At 45.5% G+C, this 18,618-nt stretch overlaps 1 protein-coding gene and 2 long non-coding RNA genes across 3 annotated transcripts; 1 reads left to right on the forward strand and 2 right to left on the reverse strand.

The window, feature by feature from the left end:
• Nucleotides 1-5,518: 5,518 nt before the first annotated feature.
• On the reverse strand, nt 5,519-13,488 carry LOC135245052 (uncharacterized). Its single transcript, XR_010327133.1, has 3 exons — nt 12,273-13,488; nt 8,127-8,225; nt 5,519-6,898 (listed from the first exon to the last, which is right to left on the reverse strand). It is a non-coding gene; the product is annotated as an uncharacterized LOC135245052 (long non-coding RNA).
• A 19-nt stretch (nt 13,489-13,507) lies between these two features.
• Nucleotides 13,508-15,235, reverse strand: LOC135245057 (uncharacterized). The gene is made up of 3 exons (XR_010327135.1): nt 15,112-15,235; nt 14,205-14,421; nt 13,508-13,660 (listed from the first exon to the last, which is right to left on the reverse strand). It is a non-coding gene; the product is annotated as an uncharacterized LOC135245057 (long non-coding RNA).
• On the forward strand, nt 15,069-18,611 carry LOC135245053 (E3 ubiquitin-protein ligase TRIM35-like). Its single transcript, XM_064317822.1, has 7 exons — nt 15,069-15,391; nt 15,491-15,654; nt 16,338-16,433; nt 16,575-16,805; nt 16,982-17,004; nt 17,091-17,209; nt 17,647-18,611. The coding sequence occupies exons 1-7, from the start codon at nt 15,142-15,144 to the stop codon at nt 18,192-18,194; spliced, it is 1,431 nt and encodes a 476-aa protein (XP_064173892.1). The 5' UTR covers nt 15,069-15,141; the 3' UTR covers nt 18,195-18,611.
• Nucleotides 18,612-18,618: the final 7 nt, after the last annotated feature.

An 18,618-nucleotide genomic window follows, 5' to 3' on the forward strand; every position in this document is an offset into this window, starting at 1 on the left:
ATCTGTGCAATTACCCATGGTCAACTCTGCCTCTAAAGATTAGCTCACATCAAAACTGCAAGACCAGTTATAGTAAAACTGGCTTGTTTTATGGAAAGTTTTTAGAATATAGCTGGAGAAAGACTACAGTATCAAAACAACGCTTAACAACTTAAATGACTGTTCCCATAACAGCTTGGTTTTGTGGATGCATGTTGTCTTTGAACTCGAGACTCAACAGTTTTCTTGTGTTGAATTACAGAGGCTACAACAGTTCCCAGCAGGAGTTCTAAAACTAGGTAGTTCACTCTGAAAAAATTCTTTCCTGCAAAAAAATGTTGGTTTATAAAACTCCTGTCTGTGTCTTGTCAGTGTAGTAATATGACTAGGGAACTAGGTAAGTGCAGGATCACTTCCCTAGTGGAGAAATGCCTTTGTAGCCAAGAGAAAAGTACTTAAATTTAGGCGTTACGATTTCATATTGCATGGGCATTTTGCATTTTGCATGGGCTCTTATCTTGAATCACTTAACATAACATAATATAATGACGAGAACAGGCCGTTCAGCGCGACAATGTTCGCCATTTTCGTAACTAAATTAGTGCTCTGATTTCCTGCAGACTAGATAGTATCTAACACTGTATCAAGCCTAGTCTTGAAAATCCCCGGAGTTTCTGCCTCTACTACGTGACCTGGCAGGCTATTCCGCACATAACACTTCACATACAACTCATTTATACAGCTCGAGATGTAACCAGAAGAAATTCAGGTGAAGTATCCTGCTCAAGCATATGATGGCAGTGGCCCACCTGGGAATCAAAGATATTGCTGAGGAGTTTCAAGCCTAGTAATCATATGTTGGTCTCCCAGGTAATACTGGTCATTAGTTCTTCAGACTGCTTGCAGTGAACCAAGGGTGGGCACACCCCTGCCCCAGAACAAGAACAACCAGGGCCACTCAAGAAAGAAGCAGACTTGGACCTACGATCACAGGCTTTCGGCCACATGTGCAATCAGGCGCTTCCAATGCCAGAATTTCCCCTGTGGTTGATTGCAAACCTATTTAAAGAAACTTCAAATCTTCTGGAGGAACTCTGTACAGCATCAGTGGAGGGCTGATTTTGAGCTCATAGTAAGATTTATAGTAAGAGCCCTGTTACAGAGTGCAATAAAGGCAAAATACGAGTGGAATTTCCTCTTGGCATTTATAGGACTTGCTCCAAATCTTGACCAAAAAATTGAAAAAAAAAGAAAAAGAAAAATGAGGGAAGTCAGAAGGTGGACAATATGATTGATCACCGTGCGTGCAATTCTGTTTAGGCACAAAGCAGGTTAGTTTGACGTAAATGTATTTCGACATGCAGGAGGCTAGGTAATTGATCTACGATGAGAATTTTTAGACAGCATGACCCAAAGAGCCTGCTGCCCATGTCTGTGATGCACAAGAATTCCCATGGTGCCCGGCTCTCTGCACTTCTGGCATTTTATCTCTGCTTGCTCAGATTGCTCATCGCGTTAATGTGTTTTCTGAAGAGCATCAGATCTGCTCATTGACAACCATAACATTCACAGCTAATACACTTAAAGTTGGCTAAGCTGTGTACACAAGTATGCGCATATGTGTGTGTGTCTGTTTGTGTATCTGGGGCAGGTCTGTATGCCAGTTCCAAATATCCCTCCCACCATTACACCTGATTGACAGGGAGTACCAAAAGTTCCAACCAAAGACATTTTTACAGATACAGGATAGGAATTGTGGGTAAACTGTGGGGGTGGGATGACAGGATCAGAGGGGAAGAGATGGGAGAGTCACTGCAAATACACAGGCATGCTTGTCCTCCTTCCCTACTGGTAACTAGCAAAGCTTCCATGTTTTTTTTTTTCAAACAAACATCTTGCATTTGGATTCCCCAGAGCTAATTTGGCATTCCAGATTCTATGATGGGTCAGAGCAGGTTAACCCTGCCTCAGGGGCCTGATGGGGTTCTACAGGCATGCCTTAAATGCCATGTAGGGCACGTGTCCCCTGAATCTGACAGATAAGATCCAAGATGCGATGTGGGTCCTCTGTGGGGGCAGGAGGCATGAGGCATGACGAAGGACTGGAACAGGAAGATAATGCTAAACGTGGAGCTTTTTCGCATTTCGCCCCCACTTCACATTAATGCTCTTCGCTGACACATTCGGATTTTGGTCGTTAGCCTGAGCCACCTTCTGTCTCACATAAGTGAGGGCTTCACGCTTTAAACATTTTTTTAAATTTGACTCTCCTGACTTGCATGTCTCAGGGGCAAAAATTGAAGAATAAAATACAAACTCCAGCTCTGGAGCTTGTTTTTGAGAAATCACTCTTTAGGTTGTGCAGAACTGTCAGAGTGCCTGTGACAAAGGAGCGTGGCTCCTGCAATGTACCCATTTCCATGAGCCCAAAGACTGGGTCACTATGAGCCCAAAGACTGGGTCACTATGAGCCCAAAGACTGGCTCACCATGAGCCCAAAGACTGGGTCACTATGAGCCCAAAGACTGGGTCACTATGAGCCCAAAGACTGGGTCACCATGAGCCAAAAGACTGGCTCACTATGAGCCCAAAGACTGGGTCACTATGAGCCCAAAGACTGGGTCACTATGAGCCCAAAGACTGGGTCACTATGAGCCCAAAGACTGGGTCACCATGAGCCCAAAGACTGGGTCATCATGAGCCCAAAGACTGGGTCACTATGAGCCCAAAGACTGGGTCACCATGAGCCCAAAGACTGGGTCACTATGAGCCCAAAGACTGGATCACCATGAGCCCAAAGAATGGGTCACCATGAGCCCAGCAGAGCAGAGAGAGTCCCGGCTCTCAGAGTGCCTAAATTCACCCTGACAGAGGCATCTTTCAGGCTGCTGTTAAGTAGAAAAAATGAACTTTCTGCCCTCAGCCAACAATCTGAGACACAATATGCCTCACAAAACAGCTGTTCATTCTTATCCAGAAAGAGCCAGTCCATATGGGTGCAGGTTCTTGCCGTGCACTCTTGCTGTGATCTTTGCAGGATGCCCACTCCTAGGTAGAGTAGCAACAGTGTAGAATTTCCTTCACTTGTAGACAACTTGTCTTATTGTGGATTGAGGAACACCCAGGCCTTTGGAAAAAAACTTTCGTAGTCTTTTCCAGCTTTATGCATCTCTACAGCTTTTCTTCTAAGGTCCTCTGAAAACTGTTTTGATCAGAGCATGGTTCACATGAACAGATATTTCTTGAGAAGAGAAGACTCTGTCAGTAACCAAACTTTGTGTGCCTTTTTATAGGCACACAACCTCCAATCTCATCTCATTGATTGGAACAACTGATTCTAATTAGCTTTTGGGGAAGTCATTAGCCTAGAGGTTCATATACTTATTCCAACCTAGACTGTGAATGTTTAAATGATGCATTCACTATTGACAAGTAGAAGTACAATTACTTGTTTGTTATTAGTCTAAGCAGATTGTTTTTGTCTATTATTGTAACTTAGATGAAGATCAGACCACATTTAATGAGTAATTAATGCAGAAATCCAAGTAATTCCAAAAGGTTCACAAACTTTTCTTGCAACTGTATATGTATATAGTTGCTCCACATATATATGTAGTTACAAGAAAAGTTTTGTGTCTCATACTTCCTGGGACACTGTGGCATATGTTCAACCATATTTTTAGTGGAACAATAAAAATAAAACACCATGTAACTGTGCTGTAGCATAACAATAACAGTGACAATATGGGCACTCGTAAAAACATGGACATTAACTGCTTGCTGGAAAATAAATGCAAAAATGAAACTATTTAGCTACTGAGTTGGCAGTCCTTGCTCTTGATAAATGTGATGTGCAATTTAAGGGGAGGAAAAAAAGCTACTCTTCCGACTGTTGTTAAAATGACCTACAGCATATAGCGAGATGTGGGGCAAAATCTGTACGGCAGCCGACTCTCGAGCCATATGTCCCCTGCAGGTGGGGGTTCAGTACCCTGCCATGACACCTTCTGAGCTGTGATCTTTTCTGATCTGTTACCCCCTGTGCTTTCTACCTTTCTGACTAAAACAAAAAAAAAAAATACAAAAGGAGGGCAGACTACCTACTCTCCTTTTTTACATTTCCTTTATTCATTTTGTATAGCCTAATCCAGCGAATACATTTCAGTCCTGTTTACCCAGGCAAGTAGTCATGAGAGGTGGAGCTAGAGAATTACAGCTGTGAGGGGTGGAGGTAGAGAAGTAACAAGGTGGAACTAAATTTAAGTGGTAGAACTACAGCAGTGAGAGGCAGAGAAACAGTTATGATAGGTGGGCTAGAGCAGTAAGAAGTAGAGCTATAGCTATGAGGGGTGGAGCTAAAGGAGTGACAGGTGAAGCTAAAGCACTGAAAGGTGAAGCTGTGGGGCTTATTGCACACAGTTACAAACAGGTGCTAAGATGAGTCACACAGTATGCTTTTGCCTGCGGCCTTGCCTAGCAACTAATCTGTCAATGTGGATTCTAATTCTATGTGCCCTGGCACAGGAAGAATGCTGACCTAGAATCAGTATAGATTAAATAGATGTACATGGAAGGATGGCCAGGAAAGAATGTTTATGAAGGGACTGTGGCCCATTTAATCTAAATGCAAATCCACTCTTTTCTTTTTGTAAGAGGCAAGAGCTTGCTCCTGTGTCCCAACACAGGCACAGTGTGATTATTATCATTCAAGGGAGACCAAAAGAGAAGAGGGCGCATGAGAGAGAGAGAGAGAAAGGGAGAGGTGGAGCTGAGAGAGACTTCACAAAAAACAGTGATTTACTGAGAAAAAACGAAAAGACTTGTGAAAGTGTTATCACATTATAAAATGAGTCAAAAACCTTATATGCACATTCTACATTCAAATATGTAGCTAATTTTTCATGCATTGGTGTCAAATGTTCAGCATTGAATTATTGGGGCTTTCAAATGGTGGATTGAATCAGGATTGTGCCGGTGCCAACATTGGTCTCAGCCAAGAATCCAGCAGAGCGACACGTAATTGGTCGTAATGTCAGCCAAGGAAATGGTGCCGCTTACCTCATTACACAACAGGAGCTCTTCTGGTCAACTCAGGTGCCTGTTCCACATCCACACGCACCTGTTGTTCTCTGGTGTAGTAGTAGCCCCAACTGTTAGCTCCTAAAGTTGTAATGAGGCACTGCGATCAGGGAGAGAAACTTAAGAAAGTGCTGAGAGATTCCTAAAATTGTAGGTGTGTTTGCGTGTTGTGTCACCCGTGTGTGTTTATGTCACACAAAAATAAGGCTGCGTGTCACAGCTGCTCGTAAACAGATTTTTCAGCCCATAAAACCTGCCCATAAAAACTGCCCGCTGCTGCGCAGGAATCAAATGCCTGGCCTTTGAAATTAAGCTCAAAGAAAACGGCTCATTCTCAGATGCCAGATTTTCTGAGAACTTCAAGATGAAAAGTTCACTGTGACATTTGATGGAGGGGTGAGGCAAATAGAAATTAGTTTGGAACTCACTTCTTATTTTCGTCACATTTCTTACCAGCTCAGCCACCGGGGAGGAGGGCTTCAATAAAAGTAGCAAAACTCGTTAAATAAAAAGGGCAACTTTTTTTTGAAAATGAAAGCAACTCTTATGATCACATTTCACAAATTGCCAGGTTTTAGTTGCATGGTGTTTTGAATATGCTTGATCAGTGAAACATTGACAGTACACAAAGGACAAGCCTACTGATCTCAAACACAGAGATATTTATTTCCTCAGGCGAAATGTCAGATTTATATGCAAAACTGATGCCCACTTGTTTCTGGTGTTACTGGAAAAGCTCTACCATCTTTGCACATTGGCCTGTACCACTGAAAATTCACTGAGCTTCCCTGGCTGGGAACAAATTGAATCTACAGGTGCTAGTACAGTGAAGTAGTGCAATAATTAGTGTTATCTCATTTAGATCTGGTTAACCTGCTTTTTCCTCATTCCTTGCGAGCTTCCAGGTATTCTTTAGAAGGAACTTTAGGGCAGATTTGGTGGCGATGCTTTAAATGTGAATTTTTCAGCCATGCAGGGCCAAACTTACAGTACTGCTTTCAATAAAATATGACTTAATATTTCAAAATGAATAATTCATCACCTTACTTTATACAATCATGACTATGCTGTTGAGTCAGGTCTAATATTAAAATGCTTTTTTGGAAAGGTGGGGGTGGAGGATTGAATAGTTATTTATCCATTAGAGTAGACCTTCCATGCACGCATGTCCCAGGTCTATATATCATTTGAATTTATGAGACTCAGTGTGAGCTGGATTTTATTATGGGTGGGGGGGGGGTAACCTTTCTGATTCAGTGCTGGTTTCTTTCATTTCAGCAGGATAGCCCCTATCGAGATTACAGAGACAAAGTGTAATGTAGCATTAATCACTGATGCTTTATGACACATTCTCAGCATTAGACCAATATCTCCAGACAGAAATACAGAATTATGGCTCCTGCAAACTTTTCTGCCAGGACGAATAAGACAGAAAAGACAGAACATATGCATCTGGGTATGCATGGGGTGGGAGGGACCGCTTTCTAGCCCCTTGATTGCCATGGGACTGTAACATGAACATATTCCTACCGATGAGAGGGGGACAGAGGGAAAGAGAGAGAAGAAGAAACTGGAGGAGCACAGCCAGCCAGGGTAATGTTCCAGCATCAGTTTTTTTTTTTTGTTTTTTTTTTAATCAGAATGGGGGGGGTGGAGTAAAGGAAATTGAAACCAAAGGCCTTTCAACATCCATGCCATCTTCATCCGACATCTTTACGCTGGTCTTTCAGTGTTTCATCCACTTCAGCTCACAGTGGGTATTTTTCTATGCCTCTGAAAAGAAGACAAGAAACAGAGCCTCTCTCCCTGCATGGTTCCCCCGCAATCATCACACTGCTGTCTGTCGAAGAGAGAGGGAGGGAGGGAGGGAGAGAAAGGGAGGGAGAGAGTGAGAGAGAGAGAGAGAGAGGGAGGGAGGGAGGGAGGGAGGAGAGAGAGAGGGGGGAGGGAGAGAGAGAGAGAGAGAGAGAGAGAGGAGGAGGGAGGAGAGAGAGAGAGAGAGCGAGAGGGAGGGTAGAGGGAGAGAGAGAGAGAGATATGGGGGGGAGGGAGAGAGAGAGTGATAGAGAGAGTGAGGGGGAGGGAGAGAGGTGAGAGGGCGGGAGAGAGGGGGAGAGGGAGGGAGAGAGGGGAGAGGGAGGGAGAGAGAGGGAGAGGGAGGGAGAGAGGGGGAGAGGGAGGAGAGAGGGAGGGGAGAGGGAGTGAGCGAGGGAGGGAGAGAGAGAGATATGGGGGGAGGGAGAGAGAGAGTGATAGAGATAGTGGGGGGAGGGAGAGAGATGGAGAGGGAGGGAGAGAGGCGGAGAGGGAGGGAGAGAGAGGGAGAGGGAGGGAGAGAGGGGGAGAGGGAGGGAGAGAGGGGGAGATGTTACGTGCAGGTGCTGAAGCTAACCCCTTGCATGTGATCTGTGTCTCTCTCTCTACCTGTGCTCCACCTTAACGAGCGGCAGATTGCCAGACAGGAGAGAGACTTTTGTGGCTGGATCCTGCACATGTTGTAGACTTGTGGCTTTGTTTGGTGTTTGTCTTTTTGTGTGGTGTTGGATGGAGAATTTTCTTTTTCTTTTATGTACACGTTTTGGTTAGGTTTTAGGTCAGAGTAGGAAACCTGCAGAAGATTCACCATTTTTTGTTTCCTTTGGGAGAAAGATAACTATTTGTTGCAGGCTAGGGTTAGTAGTCGTCTGTAGCCCCTGTTTTGGCATTACCCATCTTGTCCAACACCTACAACCGTCTGTGTATATATTTTGTGGATTTTGGGTTTGTTTTTTGTGTCTTTGTAATAAATGTTTGTTTATAGTATGTTTTAGAAAATGTCTTTTGCACTTTATTTTGTTATGGGCATAAGGGACTTTATGTTGCGTTCCAAATTTGAGTTGTCCTTGTTATTATGTAGTGGGCGGATTTGGGACGTAACAGAGGGAGAGAGAGAGAGACCTCGCAAACACAGAAATGGGTTGAAGAAAAACTGAACGGCTTGTGGAGGTATCATCACATTGACAGATAGACAAACAGTCAGACTGATTCCATCTTTGCAGGAACTTCTTTGTGGGGTTTTGTCCACTCACCTCTCAGTTTGTTTCTCGCTCCAAGTGTGACTCAGTCCTTTGAAGCTCTTGTCAGAAACACACCTGAGGTCATCTATTTCCGCAGATTTGGCCCTCTGGCTAAAAAGAAGATGGCACAGAGAATTGCATGCACTGCATGTGACCTATAATGGAACCACTTTGTAAACACCTACAGTTACTAATAATTTTGATTACACACAAAAACTCAACACATTAATATCATTGTTTACATGATGCAATGTAATTAACCAACATTTCACATTTCACTCTTGCACAAATGTCAACCAAAATGGCATGCGGACTTCTCATGTACAAACTTTAGCTAACACGCTAACCAGCTACAGGTAAAATAATTGGGCAGATAGTTGCTTGCCAGCTAGCTTGTGAACTAACATTAACTAAGCTAACAGATCAATAGCGGTTTAGCTAGCTAGCAGAGCAATCAATCTATTTATTTGCACTAAATAGTGTATTTATACTGTAAGCACTGTTCACTTTTGAGGCAAATGTATCACAATTGTTCTAAACCATATATAACTAAATTCCCTGTATTCTATTGTTCCATTGCTAAACCACTATTGATCTATCTTCCATATGGGAACACCGTATGGGTTGGCAGATATGCATAATGACCGATATCCCTAACTACAGTCTGCATCATGGCTCACTGATACTGCAGATCACATGCGGCCCTGTGGCATCGCTGTGGAGGTGGGCTTAAGACCGTGGCCTCCCCACAGCACAGCCTGCTGCAGGCTAAACGCCGGACTGGAGTTTTATTAAAGGCCAGTTGCTTTCCTGCAGTAGATCAGACTTCTGCATGCCTACAGATCGGTCTGTGGGCTGCGCAGTCCTGGCCAAACTCTCGCACCACGTCCTCAGGCGGATTCCCGTAACCGCTCGGGCTTCACGACGGCACGCTGCCAGCGCGGCACGGACAGGCTACAGGCTGGTGAAGCCAAGAGGTGAACGTGTAGAGGAGAAGGAAGGAGGGAGGGAGGGATGAGAGAGGAGACAGAAGAGAGGAGACTGGAGGGGAGCAGAGCTGAATAAAGATAAGAGAGGAAAAAATGAAACAGGCAAAAAAGCGGACAGAGAGGAGAGAAAAAAGGAATGGGAAGAGTAAACATTAGACAGCGGAGAGAGAAGACCTAGAGAGAGAGAGAGAGAGAGGGAGAAGAGGAGTTCATGAGAGGAGAGGATTGAAAAGAAAATTAGAGAAAAGAAAAGCACAGGATAGAGCGATGCTCTGCACTGAATAAGGGGTGTGTGGGCGACCAGTTACCCCTCCCACAGACAGGACGTGGTAATGCTTCACAAAACGGGCAGCCTTCATTTACAAAACCAGGCCTGTTACCACCCAGTCTGTTTTAATTGCTAGTATCAACCATACTATTGTTTGACTGCTGCTATCATCTGTATTTTTTATTTGCCACATCAATAAGGAGAACAGAAAACCTACATCAGCAGTACATCATTCTAACAAGCAAATATAATACATAATTTATTGATAATTGTCACACATTTTGTGGAACTGACAGACTAGAAACTAATACAGTTAGACATCCAGTCCAAGCCAATCAATGGTGCTTGAAACACAATTTAGTGATACAACTGCTACACTGAATTATTTTGATTTACACACCATGTTTTTAACATGAAGGGCTTAAGCCAGAGCACAATCAATTCCTATGGCAAATAGACATGAATCTCTCAACCTGTGGCAGATCTTTCCCATCACAACAGAGCAAGTAAACAAACAAATACCCAACCCCCCACCCCCCACCCACCCACCCACCCTGTCCTTAGTCCACCCTTAGCCTACTTGACTGTGTGTACAGTCTCCCAGCTGTACTCAAAGTCTCACAACTGTAGCTGTGCTGACAGTCTCTTAAGAGAAGCACTCACAGGGGAGACTCTATGATGAGACATGTTTTAAGCTGCCATTCTGGCTCCTAGCTATAAAGAAAACACTCTGCTGCTCAGTCATCAGCAATTCAGGACCCAGTTCTGTCTGTGCTGACCTGAGCTGGGTGTCTGCAGGTATTAAACAGAAAGGATGTACACCTCAGCACTTTTACTTTTCTCTTTGGGTCAAGTGGCAGCAATGTTCTGTTCTGGGACTTAGCACCACACTCTGTCCCCTAAGTCACATCTCCAAACAAACAGAGCCGGAAACCTGGTGACAAGTATTGACAATGCCCCCGATGCCCCTGACACCCAAGCGCTAACATTTTTTTACTTAAAATTTTTAAAAAAAATAAAGTTCCCCCCACACACACACGTGCACGCACACCCGCACATATTAATTACAGACGACTGTAGCGCCATCAATCAAAGGGAGCAGCGTACGGGCTGAGAAGCAGGAAACTGAATGAGGAGTTGCCCCCTCTCAGACACCACCATGGCTTCACTACAGAGCCCATTCATTCACGCACCAGCAGGCAGTTACGCTGCGACCCGGCACGTGAGACACGTGCCTCTCTCGTCCGGCGGACGGGCTAACGCTACACTCCATCATCCTCTCTCCCTCCATCATCCTCTCTCCCTATCTCTCTCTCTCTCTTTCTCTCTCTCTCTGTAATGACTCCATAAATTTCAGCCGGATCATTTGGGCTGCAGCGTGCGCCTGACCCCTGTGAGGGTTGATTAATGAGCGCTGCGTGCCCAGGCGGCAGGAACACGCACCTGGTGGCTGCCAGCGCGCTTTGACATCGGGTGGCTCACGCTGCCTAACGCTGCCTAACGCAGGCCCACAAATCATCTCTCTACAAGCCCCATTCAGTACTGTACACATCTCTGAGAAATGAGGAGGGGGGGGCGGCATGCTGAGACTGTGTACAGTCTGTGTTATGGAGTCTGCAGCTGTATACAGACTGTGATATAGAGGCTTGAGCTGTGTACAGCCTGTGTCATAGAGCTGCGTACAGCTTGTGTTATAGAGTCTAGAGCTGTGCAGTCTGTGTTACAGAGGCTTGAGATGTGTGTAGTCTGTGTTATAGAGCCTAGAGCTGTGTACAGTCTGTGCTATAGAGGCTAGTGTACAGTCTGTGTCAGAGTCTAGAGCTGTGTACAGTCTGTGCTATAGAGGCTAGTGTACAGTCTGTGTCATAGAGTCTAGAGCTGTGTAGTCTGTGCTATAGAGCGGTGTACAGCTTGTGTCCTAGAGTCTAGAGCTGTGCAGTCTGTGTTATAGTGGCTAGAGCTGTGTACAGTATATGTAGGTGGGAACTAAGCTACTGTATTTGCAATCCATGTTACAGAGCGTAGAGATGCATCTACATATCAGGATCCAGAGACCCACACCCCTCTGCTCTGAATGGCCAGTCAGGATCCAGAGAGCCACACCCCTCTTCTCTGAACGGCCAGTCAGGATCCAGAGAGCCACGCCCGTCTGCTCTGAACGGCCAGTCAGGATCCGGAGAGCCACACCCCTCTGCTCTGAATGGCCAGTCAGGATCCAGAGAGCCACACCTCTTCTGAACGGCCAGTCAGGATCCAGAGAGCCACGCCCGTCTGCTCTGAACGGCCAGTCAGGATCCGGAGAGCCACACCCCTCTGCTCTGAACGGCCAGTCAGGATCCAGAGAGCCACGCCCCTCTGCTCTGAACGGCCAGTCAGGATCCAGAGAGCCACACCCCTCTGCTCTGAATGGCCAGTCAGGATCCGGAGAGTCACACCCCTCTGCTCTGAATGGCCAGTCAGGATCCAGAGAGCCAAGCCCCTCTGCTCTGAACGGCCAGTCAGGATCCAGTGAGCCACACCCCTCAGCTCTGAGACACCATGCAAGATCCAAAGGAGCTCCAGTAGCTCTTACATACTGAGACACCACAAGGGACAGGAGAATGCCCTCTAATAACCCCTAAACTGCCAATCGACCGAGTCAAAAGTGAAAAGACTTTTCTGGGACACCACTGTCACGCTTAACGTCGCAGCATCCTGTCACGTGACCGCGATAAGGTGGAGGCGTTTCGGGCGAAGCACAGACGGATGGCAGGTGCAGCGCTGCCACCTGGCCCCTCCGGGCAGTTTTTCAATTCCAAGCTGTCGAGCTCCAGCGATTCTAAACACTCATCAATGTTTCAGGAGCTGTAATTGAAAATCAATCCATCACCCGCTGCTGAAAAAGGCACTGATGTTACTTACCTTTCAACTTCATTATCTGCAGCCCTGAGAAAGGTCTCGGTGACCAAACTGACGTCCAGGGGTCTTATCTGCCCCTCCACTCATCCCAGTCTGTATCCTCTTCACCCCGCCCCACCTCCGCCCTCAGGTTGTCTCAAGGCATGGGTGCCATCGCTAGTCATGTGACATGAGACCCCATTAGGCAACATCCTGACACTGAGGAGATTAGGTTTCGCACCAAGGGTATTGGCTGCCTTCCATTTATGTTTCAGAAGGGAATCGAGGGGAACAGTGAGATTGAGAGAGAGAAAGAGAGAGAGAGAGACAGGTAGGGACGTGTAAAGAATATGCCAGAGACTGATAGAGGGATGTATAAATATTCCTCTTCTCCCACAAATTATTTTAGTTGTGCAATTGTTTTGTTTTCTGTTGTTATTAGTAACCCTTGCTTCAGCAGCACAGTGTAATGTCATGGCAATGAAACCCCTTGAAATTGAAAAATTCAGAGACAGAGAGGGGTTGGGAGGGGAACAGCAGAGAGAGAATGAGAAAGGGGGGAGAGAGACAGAAAGGGAGAGAGATGGAAATAGACAGAGATTGAGAAAGAGAGGGAGGCAGCACAGAACAGCACTGTAACCACTCAGAGACCAAAGATGACTTGACGCAACTTCATTTCTTACAGCAGTCAGACACACCTCAAACCAGACTCAAGACACTTTCATCCGATTGAAATGGCAGATTAAAACTAATATGAGATAACCTCTTCTGAAATATTGGCAACTTCATAAAATAATATGAAATTATTTGATTGGTGTCACACTTTAATGTGACTGACTGAAGAGACGTTACAACAAGTGTGTCATGGGGCTTATTTAGCAGTACTCTGGCACCACCTATTGAAAGGTAATAGTAAGGTAGCCCATCAGGAAGTTTTACATAAGGTCAATGAAATGAGATTGATAAAATCACGGCAATCCATAATGTCTGTCAATTCCTATGAGGAAGGAAACCAAATTAGCGTATTCAAGAAGATTCTGAACCGCCAACCACAGCTCACTAATAACTAGGCCAGAACTGACTCAAGTGGACACTGGTTAGAATGACTCATAAACAATGGAAAACCAGTCAGAACTTGATCTACTGTAAGCAAACTAGCCTGGATGTGCGTGTATAAAAGCTATTTTCAGAGCCAGAGCAGGCTATGATTTGATTTCCTGACCTGTTTAGGTGAGAATGGATTGGGGGGGGGGGTGTTTCTCTGTGTTCTGGAAGGAGGGTGATGCCGCACCTGCATGACCGGGCCTGCATGTGGAGTGAAAGTGCAGCTCAGTTTCCCGGCCCTGGTGTGAGTTTTCTCACAGGCCGCAGCGCCATCGCAGGTCGCAGTGGCGGTAACAAGTCACAGGAGCCTGGGGTCACAGAGGGATGAGTCGTGCCACATCACAGGGAAAGATCTTTAAATAAATCTGATAGCATGACAATGGGATCAACAAGCAAACGTTTCAAGCAAGGGGTTTCGACGACGATCTTGTTATAATGTAGTATATATAATAAGCATCAAGTTGTGTCTTTTGTTTCCATTCTGTTCATATTTTATAAACTTAACCACTATGAAAATACTTCATTGTAACAAACAAAGAAAAATGATTTCTTTTTCTTTGATATGTTAGTTTCCGAGAACTAGTTCAAATTCAGGTTTTAATCATACGATGAAATGGCATGATGAAGGGAAATCACTTTAATCATCTTTTTAACGACTTCATTGCTGTTATTTGTGACCGTCTGCAAACTGCAACTTTGGAGTTATGGTATAAAGATAAAGACTGCAGGGTAAACTTTGATCACATTTACTTTGATCACATGCTAAGAGTTGCAAACTCCACTTTGTGCTTTGAGGGGGAGGCGGATTAGCCCATGCATCACAGGCGCTTCCAGGGCCAGCTTGTCACTCACCGACGGCCAGGCGTCCCTTCCCCTGCCCGACAACGGCGAGCGCTTCGGCAGCGCGGGGGGCCTGCTGGGCTCCCCGAGCCTTCACCTCAGGACAACACTGCGGGCACGTACAGGTGGGGGGGGCAAGACCGACTGGACCCTGGGCGTCGCCCGGGCATCCGTCGCCCGAAAGGGGGAGGTCTCCGTCAGCCCCGAAGACGGGCTGTGGGCGGTCGGTCTGGCAAAAGGGGCGGAGGACAGTGCGGGGACCGCCCCCCTGGGGCGTGTCCCTGGCGCTGAAGAGGAAGCCCAGGCGGGTGAGAGTGCCGCTGGACTATGGCAGCGGCGAGGTGTCATTCTACGACTCGCTAAACACATCACATATTTACACTTTTAAAGAGACCTTTACTTAACCCCTCTTCCCCTGTTTCTCTCCCTGCCTGAACACTGATGGGGAAAAACTCTGGTGCGTTAAAGATATGCCCTGTCAATGTGTCCATAACAGTGATGTCATACCAGGGACTGTAGGGTCCACAATACCTTTTTGTGTCTTGAAATATTGGATCTTTTGTGAATTTGTGCTCAAATGAAGTAGAGAAATGCATTTTTTATCTGTACTGAATGTGACGAATATGATGAATAAATCATTATACACAAATTATCTCTGTGCATAGTTGATCTGCATTCAGGTAACAAATCAGTAAGACTGAAAACATCAACAAAAATGTACAATTTTTGTCGCTATTCAAGGGAAAGAGTAAATATTCACACACTGGGTTGATATTCAGGGAATAAGGAAGTGAAAAGCATACAGGAAGCACATGTAGAACAGGTTGAATGGCATGCTTGTGCAAAAGCAGTTGTAAGCTTTCCCCATACGAGAGAGAGAGAGAGAGAGAGAGAGAGAGAGAGAGATACATAGTCTTACGATTAAGAGCTGGATCAGAAGCCGCCCGCGATGGCCGTCAGACTCAGCTCCCTGGAGGACGACCTGACGTGCCCCGTGTGCTGTGATGTCTTCCAGGACCCCGCCGTCCTCAGGTGCAGCCACAGCTTCTGCAGGAAGTGCCTGGACACCTACTGGAAGGACAAGTCCGTCAAAGACTGTCCGTCCTGCCGGAGGAGGTCCTCCACGGACAAGCCCCCTGCCAACCTGTCCCTGAGGAACATCGTGGAGTTTTACCAGAAGGAGCAGAGTGAGGCCGGCGGTGAGATCGGGGGGGGCCCTCCCGCGCACCCCGCGGCTAGCGGGAAGGGTCGCGGTGCGAAGGCAGCGGGGCGGGGCGACGACACAGCCACGAGCGGAGGGGAGGGCGGCGGTGGCGTTATACCCCTCTGCAGTCAGCACGGCGAGAAGCTGCAGTTCTTCTGCACAAACGACCAGGAGCTTATCTGCGTGGTGTGCCAGGTCTCCAAGCAACACCGAGGCCACAACCTATGCCCCATCGACGAAGCCGCATCTGATCTGAAGGTGCCCCTTCGCTAGTTTCTCTATCTGTTCCAGTTTCATTTCCGCTCTAGTTGCACATTTGCTATTTTTTATTTTTATATTTTGCAGTAGTTTTGTATCTTATGCAGTGTGCACCTGCAGAAGTATGTATTCTCAGTGGCAGGTCATTTGAGAAATACATAGAATGCCCATATGATTTTTTTTTGTTGTTGTTCCTTTATCTTCTGGATTTTAGACTAAAAGTTTGTCATGTCACATGTTTCTTTTTAAATGTGTTAAGAATGTCTGTTGCTGGCATAAATCCAAAAGGGACATCACTCAGATTCCGAAGTAAATTCCATCAAATTCCGCAAGGAAAAACAAGTTCCTCCAGGCTGATTGTACAGTGAACCTCTCCATCTGGATTCCAGTCTATATTAACTCAGACCCGAAAAAAGAAAGTTGATAAGCAGGACAGTTCGGGCAGCCAGAGTCAGGATTCAGTTCTTTATTAATCTACAGTGCATTGACTGCAAGTCCATCACTAGAGGGAGGAACACAATGAAACCAGCCTGATACAGCCAGTTAGGAATCATTTCTGCATGATTTGCATGAAATTATTAGCGTAATTTTGGGGTAGGAAGTTAACAGGACTTGGTTAACAGGCCGGTGATTGTCAGTTGGCCGACCATCGTGCTGATGCCGGAATGCTCTGCCTGTTTCAGGAGGAAGTTCAAATCTGTCTCAAGCCACTGGATCAGAAGCTGGATTCTTTTCAGAAAATGAAACAGCAGTGCTTGAAAACATCCGAGCACATACAGGTGGAACAAAGTCAACTGCCATGCCAAACGATCACACAATCACACAGTAACACTGTTACAAAACAACTGTTTATGTAAGTTGTGTCACTGTTAACAAATATAACTACACACCTTTTATGTTATGTTATTCAATAACTCCAGAGCCAGGCTCGTCAAACAGAGGTTCAGATAAGGAAGACGTTTGAGGAACTCCATCACTTCCTACGGGTGGAGGAGTCTACGAGAATCGCTGCCCTCTTCAACGAAACAGAGCTGAAGAGTGTGATCATGAATGAGAAAATCGATCACCTGACCAAGAAGATGACATCACTCTCTAACACCATTCGGGACATTGAGAAGCAGATTGAAGCAGAGGACATTTCATTTCTCAAGGTGAAAAGGATTTCTCTGGAATGCTACATTCCCTTAATGTTAACCTTCTGTGCATTTCATGCGATGAGTTGCTTTTGTGTAAGAGCTCAGACAAATTTCCATAATTAAGTGCCTTCTGCTTCACCTGATCTCAATTTTAATTTGACTTACACGCCATTGTACGTCTGTTTTTCCAGGCCTATAGGCAAACCAAAGGAAGGTAGGTAGACTCCCTACTCTTCTCTTTTAATTTTTTTGTAAGACCTCCAACACCTTAGTGTCACTGACTGTGTCCTGTTACTGCAGGACTAATTGCACACTGCAGGACCCAGAGCCAGTTTTAGGGGCACTGATAGATGTGGCCACACATCTGGGCTCCCTGAAGTTTAAAATCTGGGAGAAGATGCTGGATACAGTGCAGTACAGTAAGTACTGGGAATTAAGTTGGAGGGAAACTGAGGTTGTGAGTTGCCCATTATTAGCAAACTATCTGCTAAAATACACAAGCGCAGGGCTAATATAAGCACTTTTTTTGCGTGAGTAAAGTGCACAGATTTTCCCTGAGTTAGCAATTATCTCTCAGACAGGTTATTTCGTTTTTGACTATTAGGGTGTAAGATACAATATTTAGCCATTATTTTATGCATGATATTGATAATACAGTAAAATCTGGTGCCTTTTTTTCGGCTGTGTCTTGAGGGACTGAATGTTCCTCATTCACTCACTCAGTGAGAAGCTCCCCCATTATGATGGAGATACCTAGTTTCACCACCAGGTGGCAAAAATAAGGTCAACAGCATAATCGCGATCATCTCGCGGACAAATGCCTGTTCGTTTCTTGTTGCTTGAAATTCTTCCTCAGCTCCAGTGACTCTGGACCCCAACACCGCGGCCTGCTGGCTGTCTCTGTCCGATGACCTCACGGTCATGCGTTACCATGGAGAGCAGTCGCAAATCCCGGACAACCCAGAGCGCCGCAGGCAGTGCGTGCTTGGGGCCGAGGGCTACACCAGTGGCAGGCACGGCTGGGAGGTAGAGGTGGGGAACAACACCAGCTGGTATATTGGAGTTGTGAAGGAGTCTGTCGGCAGAAAAGGGGTTGTGGACACGAACCCGACTCAGGGTTATTGGGTCTTAGGTCTGAGGGACGGGGAGCTGTATGGAGCATGCGCCCAGTCCCACTCCCCCCTCAAACTGAAGAAGAAGCCCCAGAGGGTTAGGGTGGCGCTCAACTATGAGAAAGGACAGGTGTCCTTCTTCGACCAGAGCGACACGTCACACATCTACACCTTCAAAGAGAAATTCACAGAGAAGCTGTTTCCCGGTTTCTCGCCCAGTCAAAGTGAAAAGGGACGAAATGCTGAACCTCTGAAGATCTGCCCGGCCAAGGTGTCAATAGTAAAGATGTAATCCCGCACTCAGCGATTTTAACGATTCGTTTGCATTACAATGATTCAGATTTCTATGATTTGATTTGCAGATAAGCTTTTAGATTTTTCTGTACACAAAGTGGGTGTCAAAAATAAAAATAAGACAACTAAGATATACACACATTATGTTTCTGCAATTGCGCAATGTAATGTAGGTGCAATAAAAGCATGACATTATATTGTTTTTATGTATGCACATATATAAGCAGACATGACATCGTGTTTTCCTGTACATCAGAAAATACTCCATACAGTTGAAAAAGTAAAATTTTCGTGATGGTAAAATTAGGTGGAGGTAACTAAAATCTTCTGGGATTTATAACAAACAACAAAAGAGCATATTGAAGTGTTTTGTTTTGCTAATTTCTATCAGCAATAAACTCTTAAGATAATTAAATAGTCTT

Source organism: Anguilla rostrata, chromosome 18, assembly GCF_018555375.3.
Source record: "Anguilla rostrata isolate EN2019 chromosome 18, ASM1855537v3, whole genome shotgun sequence".
NCBI lineage: Eukaryota > Metazoa > Chordata > Actinopteri > Anguilliformes > Anguillidae > Anguilla > Anguilla rostrata.

What these genes read in the sequence shown, in the direction of transcription:
- LOC135245053 (XM_064317822.1), top strand. Translation starts at nt 15,142, where the DNA reads ATGGCCGTCAGACTCAGCTCCCTGGAGGACGACCTGACGTGCCCCGTG. An exon ending in GGAGCAGAGTGAGGCCGGCG is followed by an intron (nt 15,392 to 15,490) that starts GTGAGATCGGGG and finishes CCACGAGCGGAG; the next exon opens with GGGAGGGCGGCGGTGGCGTT. An exon ending in GCTGGATACAGTGCAGTACA is followed by an intron (nt 17,210 to 17,646) that starts GTAAGTACTGGG and finishes ATTCTTCCTCAG; the next exon opens with CTCCAGTGACTCTGGACCCC.